The sequence below is a fragment of the Taurulus bubalis genome, assembly GCF_910589615.1.
Source record: "Taurulus bubalis genome assembly, chromosome: 16".
NCBI lineage: Eukaryota > Metazoa > Chordata > Actinopteri > Perciformes > Cottidae > Taurulus > Taurulus bubalis.
In genome coordinates, this window is record NC_136604.1 from 11,477,824 (window position 1) to 11,496,180 (window position 18,357).

At 40.4% G+C, this 18,357-nt stretch overlaps 4 protein-coding genes across 4 annotated transcripts in view; 2 read left to right on the plus strand and 2 right to left on the minus strand.

The window, feature by feature from the left end:
• Window positions 1–3,346, plus strand: part of lrrc14b (leucine rich repeat containing 14B) — a gene marked incomplete at its 5' end in the record, with an annotated part of 3,350 nt that extends 4 nt beyond the window's left edge. Inside the window, 3 exons of the mRNA XM_079232197.1 lie at window positions 1–272; window positions 465–1,093; window positions 1,576–3,346. The exon at window positions 1–272 is cut by the window's left edge and continues 4 nt beyond it. Of these exons, the coding sequence (XP_079088323.1) occupies window positions 1–272; window positions 465–1,093; window positions 1,576–2,254 (1,580 nt within the window). The 3' untranslated portion in view covers window positions 2,255–3,346. The remainder of the gene's footprint in view (window positions 273–464; window positions 1,094–1,575) is intronic.
• Window positions 3,347–3,478: 132 nt separating this feature from the next.
• uqcrb (ubiquinol-cytochrome c reductase binding protein) lies at window positions 3,479–5,094 on the minus strand. The gene is made up of 4 exons (XM_079232199.1): window positions 5,059–5,094; window positions 4,261–4,329; window positions 3,934–4,100; window positions 3,479–3,694 (listed from the first exon to the last, which is right to left on the minus strand). The coding sequence occupies exons 1-4, from the start codon at window positions 5,075–5,077 to the stop codon at window positions 3,617–3,619; spliced, it is 333 nt and encodes a 110-aa protein (XP_079088325.1). The 5' UTR covers window positions 5,078–5,094; the 3' UTR covers window positions 3,479–3,616.
• Window positions 5,095–5,796: 702 nt separating this feature from the next.
• On the minus strand, window positions 5,797–8,019 carry mterf3 (mitochondrial transcription termination factor 3; the record flags this gene model as incomplete). The annotated part of the gene is made up of 7 exons (XM_079232157.1): window positions 5,797–6,149; window positions 6,273–6,434; window positions 6,523–6,594; window positions 6,732–6,879; window positions 7,089–7,278; window positions 7,403–7,555; window positions 7,665–8,019. 7 exons carry the CDS (start codon window positions 8,017–8,019, stop codon window positions 5,955–5,957), a joined length of 1,275 nt encoding a protein of 424 aa, XP_079088283.1. The 3' UTR covers window positions 5,797–5,954.
• A 1,230-nt stretch (window positions 8,020–9,249) lies between these two features.
• On the plus strand, window positions 9,250–18,019 carry ptdss1b (phosphatidylserine synthase 1b; the record flags this gene model as incomplete). The annotated part of the gene is made up of 13 exons (XM_079231562.1): window positions 9,250–9,455; window positions 9,632–9,723; window positions 10,499–10,543; window positions 10,655–10,779; window positions 12,514–12,672; window positions 13,111–13,262; window positions 13,561–13,702; window positions 13,905–14,017; window positions 14,233–14,298; window positions 15,255–15,354; window positions 15,951–16,010; window positions 16,443–16,521; window positions 16,611–18,019. The coding sequence occupies 13 exons, from the start codon at window positions 9,250–9,252 to the stop codon at window positions 16,703–16,705; spliced, it is 1,434 nt and encodes a 477-aa protein (XP_079087688.1). The 3' UTR covers window positions 16,706–18,019.
• Between the last annotated feature and the right edge of the window lie 338 nt (window positions 18,020–18,357).

Here is an 18,357-nt window from a genome sequence, read left to right on the forward strand (position 1 = left end):
AGTCACTGCGGTTCCTTGCTGCCGAGGGCTTCGTTCAGAGTGGACCGAGTGCTCTGGAGAACCTCAACTGCGTGTCTTTTAACCTCTACCCACTTCTCTTCAAGGCCTGCTACCTCCATGAGCAGGCTGACTTGCTGCGTGTTTTGGTCCAGGCATGGCCTCTTCCTGTGCTGGAGCTACACAGGCTCCTGGGAGAAACAGCCGACTGTCAGATAGACCTCACCTCACGCACCTGCCGGCTTTGTTTGGAGTCGATTCTGACTGGCCTAAAGGTACTTAGATGGTCTCAAGATGCCCTGTCATATTGATGCCATCCTCATGTTTTTCTGTACCGTTTGTGGCCTCATTGGCTTAAACACATCTGTATTGACTTGTTGTTGTCATGCAATCATCATAAATAATTATAGGTGGACTAGAGAATCACTTCAAAAGATATTTAAATAATGTCTCCTTGTTTGTCATAGGCTTATGTGCTGTCTCCTCCGAGGACATACGCCAAGTGCTTGCAGATGGTGGACCTGACTGCCCTGAGGGATGTCGAGCAGCAGCACTGCCCCTGCCAATCCACACTGGGTCGATGGGCAAGAACCCACCTCCTCACTCAAATGTGCTATGAGACCATGGTGGCCATGCAAGCCAACGACGTGTCCCCAGCTGCCTTTGAAACATCTATTGACGTCCGTCTGAACGGCTTCGTCACAGGCCGCAACTATGAGCAGGTGGCTCAGACCTTCCTACTCCTCCGCTACTGTCCACTGAAGCTTCGCTTTGTCAGTTTTCGGGCTGATTCCCTCTCCCTCAAGCAGCTGTTCTATGTTCTTCGCCTCGCAGACACTGAATCCATTTTAAAGCTGGAGGTAGTCCACAATGTTCCCCTGGAGGCCACACACTTGGAGGTACTGCTATCCAAGGTGGAATTCCCCAAATTACAGTCTTTGACCGTGCCGGCTGGAGCTTTAGATATCAGGAGGTTGGGCTCTGATGATGATGATGTCATGTCCCTCATTGGTAACCTGCTGGCACAACTAAGCGGCCTGACTGAGCTCTTTGTTGGGTTCTCAACTCTAACTGGACACCTACGCAGACTGCTAAAGTGAGTTAATGAACAAAAGGGAAGGATGAAGAGAGACAAGTTGTCCTTGTTTGTAGTTATGTGGGTGAGATGGATGCCTCAGGTGTCTGTCGTATATGCTCTTTGCAGTATCAAAAGCTGTAATATAGCTCATAATAGTCACCATCGATTAGAGTCACAGCACATTGCAGTGTTAAGACTCTTAACAATGGGTGGAATTTTGATGTTAAAATTGCTGACATGATGCCAGAGTGAGGAGAGACAGCTGCACCTGGCCCCAATGGCAGGTTAGCCAAAACACATTCTGGATGTAGTTCAAATGGAAATTGACTTCCAAAAAGATATAAATAAGCATTTATGGCACCAATCCTACATAACAAATCCTTCATGAGGACCAACACAAACCATAATATGTATCTGCTCGCTCTTCACTACAGAAACATGTTGAATTTCTGGATCCTTCATCCCAGAATAATGTTGTTCCCTCTGTTTTCTTCACCCAGTCCCCTCAACACTCCACTGCAGTGCTTGGAGTTGGCCAACTGCTGCCTGAACCGTCTGGACATGACCTACCTGTCGAACAGCCTCCACAGTGAATTTCTGGTCCGTCTGGACATCAGCGGACACGACATCTTCAGCTCTTTCCCCACCTGTTTCCACAAACTGCTCCGTCGTTGCTCATCCACATTGGTCAGCTTGGTCCTTGAAGAATGTAACATCGAGGACGAGCACATGGACGCCTTCACAGATGCTCTGACTTGCTGTCAGGGGCTAGAGGAGCTCAAACTCCTGGGGAACCCTCTGACCTCTGCAGCCCTGCAGAGGTTATTCTCCATGCTATCTGTGGGTTTTCCTAAGTTAAAATACATAGAGATGCCAGTTCCCCGCCAGTGTTACTCTGAGGATGTCACTTATCCTCTTAACGATTCTGATTTACTGCTGTACAACAAGGAGCTCTTTCAGGAGGCCAGGGGTCAGCTGATGGGGATCCTGGAAGGAGCTGGTAGAGGGAGTGTGGAGGTGTGCTCCCCACTCATGGGGGCCTATGACCCAGAGATTAATGAAACCAGTAAAGAGCTAGGCGTATCCATGTTAAAATCTTTTACCAGCGTCATTGGGAACTTCATCGGGAGCATAACTGAGGTGAACAACAGGAGATCAGAGGCTGAGAAAGATAATTAGCAGGGCTTCCTGTGGTGGGATTAAGTAAATGCACCAACAGAGATGGGTCATGAACTCAGATTGTTTTCACAAATTTGTTTAAAGCAGACCCAAATCCTCAAACTGTCCAAAAGAATTTTCATGCTTTGCTATGTTTTAATGTAGTGCCATTTCAGATAGCTGGCAAAGTATATAAAGTAAGCTAGATTTTTTTGTCTAGCTTTGGTTTATCATACACGTGGCCTCCATTCCTGACAAGATAATAGGCTTGTTTGTTAGAGCTGCGCCTCGCCTGGAATCCAGACGAGAGCAGGCGGCGTTGTCAATAAACTGCGATCAAGTCGGACAGTTTTCAGCTGCCTTCAAAGTATACACAGGAAGTTACAGAAAAAATGACATCCTGTTAGTTCTGAACTTTTGTCTACTTGTAGTTTACAGATCACGTTTGGATTTATTCATATGCGTTCATGAATATATATTTATGTAGAAATGAGTGTGCAGCTGCATCCTTTGCTCTTTTTATGTCTGCCTGTGAAATACATTACTACTGGCTTTGATGTGTTATATAAATAACATTTTGTATCATCAACCACACAAGACGTGTTTTTAGAATAAACATGAGACGAATAGTCAACAATCAAGCATTAAGTATTACAACTACACATAAAATAAGGATTTTCTACAACACGTGATGTTTGCTGTCAGTTCTAAGAGCCAATCAGCTCTCTGATGTGGCGGCCAGGCGTTTCCCATCATGCACTGGGCCACGCAGGCGGTGGAGAGCTACTGCGGCGCCTGGCTCTGAAATCGACGACCGGCTCGGTATCGTGGGATGATCGTTGACCACGTGTGCATGACGTCAGAGCAAGTCGGGACCAAGTCAGACACAAATCTAACCGGCATGCATTGCGCGTTGATTCTGCGCAGAACTGGCTGATCTCGAACGAGCCTATTGTCTCAATAGAGAATCACTTTGATCTCGGTATGTCCAACAGTCTGTAAGCCTGATAGATGTAGCTACTGTAGTAGTTATGGTAGATACTTGAAGTTTGCCTAAGATATTTTTCTTACATTTTCTTATGACTATATTCTGGTTTAAATGTTTTGTATAACTGGATTTTGAAATGCAAACAGAACATGTTTGCAACATGGAACTGATCAGAATTAAGAAAGTATACTTGTAACAGTTTTGTTTTACCAATAAATCAAATCTTTAAATACCCCTCTACACTACATCATAAAAAGTGACCCTTCCACGTCTTTCAAAATGTACATTTTTTTAATGAGCACTATATTATATAGGTAAGATTTAATCTTAATTACACCAGAGGACACGCATGCACCGACTGAATACGAGGATAAACAGCTTTGACCAGGAACCAGCTATTTCTTCATCCATTCTTCCCTTTCGTTCTTCTCACGGATCACCTCCTCCAGATAAGGTGTAAGGTAACGAAAATCCTAAAAAGGAAAAGAGAAGAACAATACATGGGATTGGAAAATGTTGTTATGATTATTATCATTATGATCAAAGCCCCTACAAAAGATGTATTTTATTATTCCTTTTCTACTTACTAACACCTGAAATGTTAACATTCATACTGAATAATTCACTTTTTTACATTTGGCTACAAAAATGATTTAAGTAAATGTTTTAAAAGTAAGCAAGTATTGAGAAAAAAAGAGAAAATGTTATGTACCGCTTCATATTTCGTCCACTGGTCTTTAGGGAGGATCTGCTGCTTCATCGAGAGATCCAGGGCTCTCTTAAGCCTGAACATCCTGTCATTGTACTGGTTCTCTGGGAGTCTCCTCAGGGCCTCTTTTACATCGGCATCCTCAAGGATCGTATCGTCACGCAATAAACCTACATAACAAAATAGGCAATGCTTAAGATGCTAGATGGCAAATCAAAGAAACAGCCCCTTATCCAATTACACGAGTAGCCTTGACATACTGTTACTTCAAACACGAGTAGCACTGTAAGGTTTAATACTGAGTATTTTAATCAATATATTTGAGCTTACCAAGCTTATTGAAGCCACACAAGCCATAATACCATTTGCGGGCCCCAACCAAGAGCCGGCCTGTCGCTGCTGTGAACAGGACAAGAAACACACAATCAGGATCAGTCACGCAGCAGGAACTTGACCTTTGATGCAAGCAACATCTATATTCATAAGTTTCACTCAGACATGCAAGGGGATGAGCAACATTAACGTTATGCTTCCAATAGTGATAGTGTTGCAATAATAAGTGTATTTCAGGCGGCCCAGTAGCTACTTCCCCTCAGATAACGCTAAATGATTGGAATCCTATAACTACACTATCTGGTCAAGACGTTTTCGTGACAACCAGTTAGATAACGTGCCTCTCTGCGGAATGACAGATGAAAAAAACACAATGCCGTGATGCTAAGGAGCTAACGTCACCGAGTAGCTACAGGTCAGATGTTACCGCGGAGCACCAAACGACCGCTGGACGCTATAACAGCTGTTTGGGAACCAACTAATAAACTACCAATCACTAAAGGGAAAGTAAAACCAGCGTGTAGTTGTCAAATATATATGTTCACGGTGACAGCAGCGACGTTAGCACCAGTGGCTAGTGCTGAGCTAACAGCAGCTAACCAGTACCCTTAGCATAAGTTAGCAAGAGGACACTAAAGGACACACAAGTCAAAGGAGACAAACAGTCAGACACAACGGATATAATACAATAACCCGTGTGACAGTATAACATACATTACGCCATACAAGTAAAACACGATCTATAGCGAGTTAATTTACAACATAAAATGTAAACAGGGAACGATGTTACAGTACCTGGTGCCCTCGACGCCATTTTTACCACTAAGACCGACCGCGGTGCCTCCTGGGTAAGGAGGCGCATTAAGGTCAACGGGAAATTGCGTAATTGCACACGATGTGTTTAGAGTTTCTCATTTACAGGCTATGATGAACAGCATATTTTCATGCTAATAAAATAATACATGTTTGGGTGATAAATAGTCTGAAAAGCTAAACAAATAAAATAAAAACAAATTAAAAAAAAATTAATTTGATGTATAAGACACCACTATCCTCATTTGATCAAGACTGATTGAATGTGAAGGTAGCGTACTTACAGTAAAAGTCCATCAATAACTGAAATGGTGGCTTGAGTACAGATCAGTTAATTGTACAGATCTTTTTAAGTAGATCACCAATACCAGAATATAAAAACACCCCAATTACAAGCAGAAGCTCAGTATTCAAAATCTTATTTGAGTAATAACCAGTTTAATAATTGCAGCAAAATTAACCTCAAGTATTTAAAGTAAATGTACCAAATATGCAGTGAACTAACCACTTTCACTGTTATGTTTTTATATATTGTACTAATTGATCAGTATTACTGATGCATTCACATGTACGCAATCTCCTCTAATTACAGGCAGTTATCAATATATGATCAATGATCCGATTTATACTAAGCCCCAAAAATGTTTTACAGGCACTTTTATCACATTAATGAACTCTTTAAATAGACAGTTTTTGGGTTCAGTCAGAAGAAAAGATATGCACTATGAGCATTTATTAAACATCACATTACAAAGCAAACATTGCATTTCAAACTCAGCCGGTATGTTAAAGCCTTGAAAGCCTGCATGTCTGACATTATGGTACATATTCTGTGTGCTTGTTTTTTGAAGTCCTTTATAATGTCCCCTCATGAAGAATCAAAGTGTCTTTTGGAACAAATAAAAATCTTCGAGTGTGGCCATAGCCGACTCAGTGCAAAAAGTCTCATCAGGCACCGACACCAGGCGGTCCAGGGAGATGTAGTTGGGCAGAGTTGGATCATACTGAGCTTTCCCAAGGTATTCGAGGAACAGGTGGCGCTCTCTGACACGCAAGTACTTGGAATTGAAGACCTATGGGAGGACATATCAGAAATTCAAGTTATACAATTCTGAATATGGAGATAATATAAAATAATTATAATCCCAAGTTGTTTTTAAAAAGTAAAAAGAATCAACCAACAGCTGTCCATCTACCTGTGGGAACTTGGCGATCAGGTTGTGGGGCACCTTCATGATATTGTGGAGGAGGTCAAATATTTGGGTTAGCTTCCTTTTATTGGCAGTCAGCACTTTTGGGACAGCAATGACTATGTGTTGGATCTCATTTTCCTTAAAGCCAAGCTCTATTTCACACACCTGTTGAACACATTAACAAAAACACATTCAAACATAGCAGCTCAAGGTTACTCAATGTTTTATGATGATATATTTTGTCATCCGATACCTTTAAATTTTCTTTAACAGGCTCCAAACTGCCACACAGTAATCTGGGTAGACGACCTAGAATGTTCCGTGTCTGAAGAGAGAAAACTAACTATGATTTACCATTTACCGACGAAGACAAAGTGTATTTTTGTGAAAAAAACAACATGATACAAACATGACTGAGCTGCTCATGACTATCTCATTGCATCAGTATATCAGTTAACTTACATTAGAAGCACTGAGGTTGAGTTGCTGCTGATAGAAACCCAGCCTGTTGTCCATCCTCTTCACACTGAAGTTAAGCAGATACGGCGCTCTGGACACCATGGATGCAACAGTCTCAGAACTGAACTTCTTTGATTTGAGAAAATTCACCCTTTGCAAACAACAAAAAGAGAACAGTTTCACTGGAGGTGCAACTCAAGAGAAGGAATATGACCTGACACGTCACCACTAAAAAAAGTATACACTATATACGATTAGATTGTTTTATGTGACTTCTCTTGTCAGAGAGAAGAAATTTGGCATATAATGCTTTCGTTTCTGAGATTCTTATTATTATGATTATTCTTATTATTATGTCACCTGGACTGTAGGTGTTCCAAACTCTCAGTGAGAATGAAGGGGTTGTGCGTGATGACATAGCCAAAGCGAGAGTCCTCCACCCCGATCTCTTTGAGGAACAGCAGCCTTGGGGCCACGTCGGTGTTGAAGTCGAGCCTAAGTAGCATGGACCCCACGTTGGGCCTCTGTTCAAGCTTCCACAGGTTTACACCTGCAATGAGAGGATGAATGATCACAAATAATTATTGCAATAAATCTGATTAAGCTTCCAAACTACAAGTCAATATGACTTACATTGTTCTCTACAATATTTTGAAAGTCTGTGGTTTAATTACCTAGCTCTACCAGTTTGCTGAGAGTCTCAGACTGGTCAACATAGTCTCTTAGAGAGGTGGAGGCAGGAGGCATGGCAGAAGGAACAGATATACTGACAGCCTCTTCATCACTGATCACCTCTAATGCTGAAAATTCAGCAGCTGCATCCAGATCTGTTAAATGAAGAAAATACAGATGGAACGCACTCAAGAAATAACATGTGAAGTGAATTCTAATGTTAAATGAACAAGTTAGGGTCAACTAAAGCAAACCAATATTTACCTAATGACACCTGGCTTTCCGGCACAGCATCTCTGATTGGCAACAGGGGGCTTTTGTACACGACAACATTAGCTCGAGATGTTTCTTCAACACCCTTGTCATTCTTAGCCTCAGTTGCCAGATGTTTGGCAGCTAAATCGCTGTAACAGAACATCTGTTGATTCCGCATTTGTCTTCCCTGATTTGTTATGCGATTCCTCTTAACCACTGAAGATCCATCTAGGATTCTGGTGGGTACCCTTGTAACTCTACTGCAATTGCGAACTTGAATGTAATACTGCCAGGTACTAGCCACAGTCTTGGAGCAAAGAAGGCGTCTGCATTGTAGACACAGCTGTGTACAGGATGAAGCCATGATGATTCTAAGAAAGAAAAAAGGTATCATGGTTTGAGGGGCTGTACAATATATGGATTACTATTATTATATCTAGACAAGGACAGTCTAACCTGTCTGATACCATCAACAGCATTTTCTTGGTATCTAGCACCATCAAAACAAGAGGTTGTGGTATCATCATGCTCAATCTGGACACACTGAAAGTACTTCATGAAAACGTACACAATAATAGTTTAAAACTCTTTAGAGTGAAGTTAAATTAGAATCCAAATAAGATTAAACTTTTTTGGCCAAGTATCTTTACAACTAACAGGTAAGAGGATGAACAAACTATCTACTACGTCTTGAACAAATGCAAAGAATGTTTGAATAAATTAATGCATGGATAACAAAGTACTTTAGCTACATACAGATGTGGTTTTATGTGCATGAAATAATAAACGAGCAGTGAAGGACTGCTCTGAAACATACACATATTTGCAAGTTGCCACTTATTGTAAGGCCATACTGTTTGTAACTATGCGTATTGGTGGTTATTGACTGCTTAATTTAGCTGTTTATTAGTGTGATGGCGTGAAGAAAAAAACTAAGTTGTATTCATAATTACAGAAAGGCAATTAGACATGCCTTTCCATGAGTTATGTATTAATGTAGGTATGATATAAAACACAAGTTTCAGACTGAACTGTTCTCCTACAAGAGGCGAGTTTAAAGCAGATCAATCGCTAGCGTTAAATGCTAGCGAGCTATGAGAATGAACGCCTCTTTAGAGCCTGGGGGGGAACGCTGAGCCCAAAACATTATTTTAGGATGTTAACTATTTACTCACAATAATTGTATCCTCAATGCATCTCTATCTTTCACCAAGGTGGCGCACAATGTCAACCGTTTACACGTGTATTTAAACGGAAGGACTTCACGGAAGTGTCACACTGAATATACCACAACGACATATGTGTGGGTAACACTTAATTCATTTAATATACACATGAGGTAAAACATTTTAAAAAAAAGCTGATTTTTAATGATGAAGCTCCTACGGAAAGTATATCACGTAAACGTTATTGTATTCACGGTTTGTGCTATTTATTTGAGTGAATGCTAGAACGTGTATGATCAACTTTAAACACCCCCATTATCTCTATGGTTCAGTCCGTCTTCGGGGTTTCGGTAAGGTGCTCTCGCAGACAACTTCACGTCAACTTGTCGCTCTGCTATCTCAATATCTAATTAGTTTACGTCGTCAAAATGAAGGAGAGAGCTCACTACAGCGACATGGACGACGCCGTTTCTCCCGGAACACTTCGGAAGGATGACGTCAACTATAAGTTACATTTCCTAAATATAAACGAGCAACAAGTGAACGAAATCTGCCTTGATTTCTTCTATAAGCCACATACCATCACACTCCTGACAGCTACTGTGCTGAGCCTCATGTACTTTGCGTTTACAAGGTAACGTTAAACTAAATTGTGTACTGAACTTTGTCTTCCAAGTGCTGTTTCGTAAAAGCTACGAGTACAAAAGCGCCCTTGTTCAATATCTAGCCAGCCTGACTGAATGCAATATTCCCAGTGCTGAATATATTATGAAGCTTCCTATTGTTACCATGTGGTATGTGATGTTTCAGGGATGACGGCCACTCTGACAACAACCTCCGAGTTGGTATTCTGGTGGTTGTCTTCTTCTTCTTGGTCATCAGTGTCCTGGCCTTTCCTAATGGTAAGATGTGTGTCTAAACCTACATTGCTGTGTGTTTAACCTCAGCCCAACCTATTTTCTTCTTTAGTCCACTGTAGTTCTGAAACAATTAGTCATCTAACATGATAGGCAGCTACTTTGAAAACAAGTTAAAAGTCTGTCATTTTTTTCATTTTTCAAGCGCAAATGCCAAATATTCTCTGCTTCCAGCTTTTCAAATGTGAGGATTTGCTGCTTTTTAAATTATGCGCTGTTGAATTCAATATATCTTGGTTTTGGACTTTTGGTTGAACGAATTGAGCGATATGAAGATGTCACTATGGGCCTTAGGAAATTGTGAAAGGTATTTTTCACAGTTTTTCTGACATTCCATTAACCAAAAGATTATTCTGAGATGATCCTCAGATAATACAAATAATTGTTAGCTACAGCCATACTTCATTTTCTTGATATAAATATTAGATACAAAGACGGCAGTGCCTAATCTAAACATTTGTCGGGATTCAGTGTGAATGTGTATTGTTAAAAGAATCTTAATTTACGGTTCAGTCACTAACTTTTTCCAGAGCTTTTAACCTAATCTTCCATTGAGAGGGCTTGTTGAGATGTCAGTAAGATAGCACAGTTATGAAATATGGAACTTGAAGTGATAACAGGTGGTCTTAATGAGGGAGCTAATTATCTGCTGAAGTGACATTGGAAAAAGACTTAGTGGACCTTGAGTTAAGACTTTCTTTTGTCAACTGTACCTCTACTTACTAAGAGTCACTTAGCAATATGTTGCTTTCTTCATCAGGACCTTTTACCAGGCCACACCCTGCAATATGGAGAATGGTGTTTGGTGAGTGCTCACCCACATGTGTCACACCCGCTTTGCATCATTCACATTTTTCTTCGTCGATTCAGTTTTCAATTTTCTTTATCCTCACTTATTATCTCCTGTCATCGGCAGGCCTCAGTGTTCTGTACTTCCTGTTTTTTGCCTTCCTCATCTTCCTCAACTGGGACCAAGTTAAGATACTGATGTACTGGCTTGACCCAAATCTGCGATATGCCAAGCGGGAAGCTGATATCATGGTGAGGATTGTTTTAAAACTCTGTCATCTAAACTATCAGAGCTCACACCACATATTATACTAAATTAGGGCTGCAACTAACGATTATTTTAATAATCGATTAATCGGTTGATTATTTTTTCGATTAATCGGATAAAAAAAATGTTTTTATCAAAAAAGCGTTAATTTCCAACCCTTTATTCAAAAACAGAAGTGACAGTGCAAAACATCTTCTGAAAGTGCACAAACAGGTTTCTCCTTGAACATCCCTGAGCTGTTAATTAAAACAATAAAATGGACTAACACTAAAAACATACACATCTATGCTTTACATCTGCCAAATGTGAGCCCTTTTTACTGAAATTGATCCCTCCAGAGGCTGCATTTAGCATACCCTGCTTTATCAATATGTATGAAATACTGGGACAGAGGGAAGCTGTACTGCTACATATAGAGCGTCCTCTTCCTTAAACTCTTTCATTCTGGGTCTCTTGTGACCACGACGTCACGTTGTTGGCTAAGCCCAACTACGTGATTTGCTTCATTCTACTTTGAGTAAAAAATCAATAAAAAAAAAAAAAAACCTGCAGCCAGATCCGCCGGTTTAACGTTAACGAGTGACAGCGTGAACTGAACCAGACGGGGGGGGTGACGGCATGTTTCATCACGTTACGTTTTTTTACAAGCAAGACTGAACTGTAACGGAACATAACGTAACTTTAACGACAATACACAACCAAACACGTTAGCTAACGTGATAGCAAGCTGACTAGCTTCCATTAAAAACAAGTTTGAGGAACATGAAGACGCTGATTGGCCAAGACTCGACTTGTCAAAGATCTTCTATTTTTGAGAACATCACAACCTCAGCTTTTCTCGTGTCTCACTTCAATCTCAGAAACGCTGGCCGGCCAGTTGCTCTGCTCCGCTCTTTTTTTTCTTCTCCGCGACTTATTGCCCGGCGTAAGCCTAGTTTATGGTTCTACGCCGTCGACGCAGACCCCTACGCCGTAGCCTGACTCGCACCTCCAAAAAATCCTCGCGTTGACGCGGACCGTAAGCGCTGTGATTGGTCCGCTCAGAACGTAATTTCCGGCTGTTGCTTTTTCCCAGCCTCGACCGGTTTAGTGGTCGTACAGATCACCTCCGCAAACGTCTTCTCTGTCGCCTGCGCTTCATCATTTGCAATATAAGCATTTGCTCTTCAATATTGATGAGCTCCAACTTTAATGCAGCCGCTCCAACTTGGTCGCCATTGTTTACTGTGACCGGAATTCGGCTATAACCCCTGAAACCACACAGGCACACCCCCTGGCGGCATGGCGGTTAATTGCAGAGCAATGCGGTCCCTCGACGCAGAACTTCGAATGCTCAACGACGGCGTCACGTGACGGAGAACCATAAACTAGGCTTTAATAATCGCGCGACACAACGAATCGATAATGAAATTCGTTGCCAACACTTTTGCTAATCGATATCGATTTTATCGATTCGTTGTTGCAGCCCTATACTAAATGTTGGAAGATGTCAGAATGGATGGAAGGGTGGAGACATAGAGAGAAATCTGTCGGTTCTAATATCCAAACACATTTCCCTGCTTTCTTGAGAAAAAAGGGCTGCTTTATATATGCATGTTTTTAGAATATTGTAAATCAAAATGAAAACACTTCCAGCTCTTCATTTCCAGTTGTAAAAATCAAGTGTTTTTTTGGTTGCTGTTGTGTTTCTTATAATTCAGTCACCTTTCCCCTTCCAGGAATATGCTGTGAACTGTACCGTGATAACATGGGAGCGGGTGCTGAGCCACTTCGACATCTTTGCATTTGGCCACTTTGCTGGTTGGGCAGTAAAGGCTCTGCTCATTCGCAGTTACGGCCTCTGTTGGACCATCAGCATCACCTGGGAGCTCACTGAGGTAACATGCACATGTTCAAGATGTGGTTGCCTGTTTTTAAATCTGTTGCATGAATCGCAGCTGTCCAAGGACCTAAACAGAAATTCAGCCGTACAAAAAAAGTAATTACTTGATATTTGTAGTGAGTCAGCTCACACAGGCACACAACATTGCTTCAACTCGGTCTATGCAGGCAACAAGGATTGCTTGTTTGGGAGAAGCTCATCATAACAAAGCAGTAGTATGAGCAGGAGTTTCTGCACATAACAAGTGCTGTTGGCTTGACTGCTGTTGACTGGTGGGGATTAGATTACGATGATTTTGCCTCGTACCCAATTCATTCATCATAGAATCAACTGCAACAGGGTGCCACTCAAATAACATACTTTAGAAATGTGGTCCCTTGATCTGTCTCTTTCATCACATGAATACATTGTCACTCAGTTTTTTTTTTCACAGCTGTTCTTCATGCACCTGCTGCCAAACTTTGCAGAGTGCTGGTGGGATCAGGTGATACTGGACATACTGTTGTGTAATGGAGGAGGCATCTGGCTGGGTATGACCCTCTGCCGGTTTTTGGAGATGAGGACCTACCGCTGGGCCAGCATCAAGTCAGTAAAGCTTGTGTTTTTTTTTCCTTTTGTCCTTTTAATTATTTTCATTGTCCTTTTTAAAAAAAAAAAGAAGAAGAAGAAAAAAGCCTAAACAATGTGAAAGTATGAGGTATCATTGTTAGTTCAAGGTCTTTTCTAATGTTTTCTTTTGATACAGCTACAAAATCGGGTAATACTGTACTAGAAGATTCCCAACGGAATAATTTAGTTGATAGTTCCTACAGAAAGTGGATAGTTTATGATACTAAAACACTGCATACTATGTTTGATGCATGATGTGTATATCTCTGTTCAGGGAAATCCACTCCACCACAGGGAAGTTAAAGCGAGCCGTGCTCCAGTTCACCCCGGCCAGCTGGACCTATGTGCGCTGGTTTGACCCAAAGTCCTCCATCCAGAGACTAGCAGGCATCTATCTCTTTATGATCTTATGGCAGGTACTCTATTCTTTGATCTTTTACTTACCTGTTAGATTGTACTCGCTATTAGAGCTGTATCACTTTTTAATTAATCAGTGGATCAAATATTCCAAACGCTCCTCCTCTATGGCATCCTGCTGCTCACACTTGTCAGCAAATATCCAAAATATCCAAAACAAATCCTTTAATCTTGTGTGTCTGAAACCCTTTATCTTCACAGCTGACAGAGTTGAACACATTCTTCCTCAAGCACATCTTCGTCTTCCAGGCGTCTCACCCTCTCAGCTGGTGTCGTATCTTCCTCCTTGGAAGCGTCACTGCACCCACTGTACGGTATGTTCAACCTTCAGAATAACATCCTTACACTTACGAGCAACAATAAACATGATACACTTGCACACTAGATTAAGATACGACATAAAATAAATACTACCTTTTTTGGCATGACGAATAGCTTTTTTTTTTTAGGGGAAATGCATTCAGGCTGTCTGGAAACCTGAAATACTTGTTTTAAATACTACACATTTTCTTTTTCTCCATCCTTTCAGACAATATTATGCATACCTAACAGACACTCGATGTAAACGAGTTGGCACACAATGCTGGGTGTTTGGGTAAGTATCTTTTTTACTGTTTTACTAATCATATTATTTTCTGGCCTAGAAACAAGCTGCATTATTAGTAGGTTTGAAAACTTGGTGTGCCCCTAGTAGGAATTATTGGACTGTCATTTATTTTTGTATTGCAAGTGCCATAACTATACGTTGCTTTTAGCATTGATAGCAGTAGTCTGATAAGCAGACTAACACTGAACTTTGTCCAGAGTCTGAGAGGTTTTCTTTGATCGACAAACATAACAATAGCTATGCCCAGGCTGATTGTGTATCTCTGCTTTTAACCGAACAAATCAGAACGGATACTTTGGTACACGTGTTCCTGACGTATTCCTGTTTATGGTTGAAAGTTATTGGTTGGCGAGGCGCGGATGTCGTATATTCAAATATGAGGACAAATCAAAGTTCTCGCACAACTACAACCCACACGTGGCGACAGCTCAGCCAAACTGAGATCAGTCCACACTGAAACCACTGCTGTGTTGTCCACTATGTTACCAACAAGCAGGTTTTTCCAGGTCCTTCAAGCTATGTTAGTGTAGTTGACAAATACTTTACCTTTTTGTAGTCAATTGAATTTCATAACGTAATGTAGGTATTGTCCTCACCTCAGATACAAAGCTGCAAATGCCCTCAGTCTGCACTAGTTTCATTAGCAACGTGATGGTCTTTCTATGTTTGCATGAATTTACTTAACATTGAGGCTGCTCTCTAAAAGTGTAACCTTTACAATTTTAAGTGCGTTTCCCACAGCAGTATGGTGACTGAATATTGTTATGGATTTGACGTTTGAGGAACAATATTACTGAGCACATGCTTTTGAACTCATATGTCGCAAATGTTATGCATTCATAGAGGCTCCACATCAATGAAATGGTGTCGCCAAGAGAGGGGGTCAAAAAAAAAAACTGCAGAGTAACCTAACCAACCATTCATCTCTTATGTTTCCCCCTTAGGGCCATTTCTTTCCTTGAGGCTCTTGCTTGTGTGAAATTCAGTCAAGACTTGTTTTCCAAGACGCAAATTCTTTCTGTACTCCTGTGGCTGCTTTGTCTGGTAAGGTGTGTGTGTGTGTCTGTCTGTGTGCCTGTCTGTCTGTCTGTCTGTCCTTCCTTCCTTCCTTCCTTCCTTATGGAGGATATGATTTACTTCAGTCAGTCCAGAGCAGATGCATCACAATTATGCAACTATGCTTCCTGTGTAAATATGATAGCACTGTGATGCCCTATGTACCGTTTTCAAAAAGGGACATCAACAACTGTCAATGTATGCTTCCCGCCTTCATGGACAAGTATGTTTAAAAAGGATATCATGCCTTACCTCAGCTAGTTATTTCTGATAACAGTTGATTTGTAACAGCCACAATTAAGTGTGTCAGGGACCTGTAGCGTGTTTTGAAGCCCAACGGTATTCACTGTACAACACTGAATTTGGCACCTTCAAACAGTCTAAAAAACATAGACTGTATATAAGACACTAAAAACTCTATAGTGTTAGCTATGTTCATTCAGAAAGTGTGGACATGTTGTTGCTGTAACATGTATCTGTGTAATATTATGCAACTTTAGGGTGCGTATTTCTGCTTGTGACCCTGGAAAAGAACAAAAAATAGTGTTAACCAAACTTGTTTTGCATCCTCTTCTCCATTGTAGGCACTCATCACACTTATCTGTTTGTATGGGATGATGTTGTATGAGACTCATAAACTGAAGGTGAGATGTTGCTTTGGTTCAGTTATACAAGTATTAATTTACAAAATGTTTTCAGAGTAACTTTCAGAGGAAATCTTGTTTCGCTTCCTTACTGTTGTTAAAGTTAAAGCCAGAATACACCCTATACACAACAGACACTTTGAGTTGTCGCAGTAGAAAAACACAGGTGTTACTAATAACATTAACGATGGCTCTGTTCGATTCAAGTGTCCACCAGTAAGGCAGGACAGTGTGACAGTGAGCCAGCATGCACAATACCTGGAGCCTGAAACTAAAGCAGCTAAAGGAAATGTTGTTATTTACACCTATGCTTTTCCTACTGTCAGTAAAAAAAAAGTTAGTTAGTTAGTTTTCTAGCTTGCTGTTTAGTCACTCTTTAGAGCTAGCTGTCTATCTTTTTATTCATCACACTGAGTTTCCTTCGGTTTACAGAGCATGTCTGTACAAAGTGAGGACTACGATGACGGGAGTGTTGGCGGCTCGTGTGGCTTTGTCCCCGATGGCCTTGCAGGTCAGTCTCATACCAGGCAGATTGGTGAAAACTCTTCTGAAAACTCCATCCAAAATGTTTGACATAGTTATGTCTTTTTCCTTCCATAGATCAGAGGAATACATTAAGAAGTTTACAAGCAACAAAACGGAAGAGAGCTTGTGGGAAGAACAGATTTGTGAATGGCCACGGAGGAAAGAAATAATGAAATAAGATCGACACTGAATCAGCTCCTCTATGAGAGGGTGAAGGATGCACCCGGCAAGAGAAATACAGTGTGCAATACAGTGTGTATCAATTTACTGAATATTGTAAAAGTTGCATTCAGGGTTTGATCAATTCTAGAGGGATCATATTACGTGGGAGTCTGGTGGACTGATTCTCAAGTACACTGGCAGATCTTTAATACTGTATCACAAGGTCACACGTTGTCTTGTAGTCAATGTCAGACATTTTTAAACAGACATAACCTTGAATTTATTCATACAAACATTAGAATACTAGCCTAAGCATCGTCCTACAACCTACATGTTACCTTCAACTCTTCTACCTTAAATGATTAAATATTGTTTGGACACTTTGCGCTGTGTGACACATTTAGTATGTCCAGTCAGGGGTGCCATACCAATCCACACACCCTGAGTACATTTATGCTAAACGTTATGCAAATTAATTTGCTATTAACCTTTTTTACTTTTTTATTATGGGAAAACTAAAGATCATTGGCATTGTTGTGTATGGTATTTTATTAGTCATTTAGAATTGGTGATGATTATTTGTCAACTTGTTTGTTAATATTTGTGTTTTTTTATAATAATTGCAGAAAGTGACAACCTTTCTAGAATACAGTAAAGCACTGGTAAATACAGAACTGTTTTTTTTATTCAATCAAAATTGCATCATCACTTCAAATAAGAGGAACAACCAGGTGTAACTGAACCACCAGTAGTCTTTACATGTAACCCCTTTTTAGCTGAAGTCAATGTGATGTTGGGGCTTTTGGGATGTTTTTTCTGTCTTGGTGTGTTTTTAAAGAGAAGTGAGCAGTGTATGAGAGGTGGACTGACCGAGAAAACTGACATTCAATGCAATAGCGTTGAGGTGACATTCAACTGCAGAGCATAATGACTTGTGTGAAATTATCCTGTTCAAAAGCAGTTTATATTGAGTTTTTAAATGATCCAAATGAATGAAATGTGACATTAATATATTGTGTATAATATTAAAATATGCTCCATGTAAGCTGTTGTTGAATTATGCATTATTTTTCATATTTAGTGTAGGAATGTGTTTTACAACTTCGCTGAAAGTTAGCATCGCCTCATTTAATTTGTATTGGTGTTTGTATGAAACTTGCCTCACTAGCTTGGGTCAGTTCTGTTACTTTGACACGTACAGAGCTTGGTGTGTCAGACTACACTGTATTTAATATAAAATGTTGCTTCCTGCACTTGTCTCGAAGAAGCTCGCTTATTTAAAAGATGTTGCACAGATTTGAGTGTTGGGATGTTTTTGTATTATAAAATGTGTTAATTGTAACCTCAAATGCACTTCTTGGTGTTACTGATTTATAATTTTATATGAATGGGTTGACTTTATCTAGGCTTACGCAACAAATCACACTTTGTTACAGGAATGCCAAATTAAAATATCATGGCATTGTACAGAGATATAAGGGTAAATCACATGAGATCAAATTCTACAAACTAATACAATGACCTGAACACAATACTTGTACTATACCCACAGATTTGGTGATTTATGCACTGGATAAAGACCCCCCAAAAAATTGCTCCTACAACTAAGAATTATCAATTACTTGTTTGGTCTATAAAACATCCGAAAACACTCAACAAT

Excerpts from the sequence above, each read along its gene's own strand:
- uqcrb (XM_079232199.1), bottom strand. Across the intron at positions 4,101-4,260 it reads GTGTGGCTTCAATAAGCTTG|GTTTATTGCGTGACGATACG; the intron begins GTAAGCTCAAAT and ends TTTGTTATGTAG. Across the intron at positions 3,695-3,933 it reads AGTGGACGAAATATGAAGCG|GATTTTCGTTACCTTACACC; the intron begins GTACATAACATT and ends TTTCCTTTTTAG.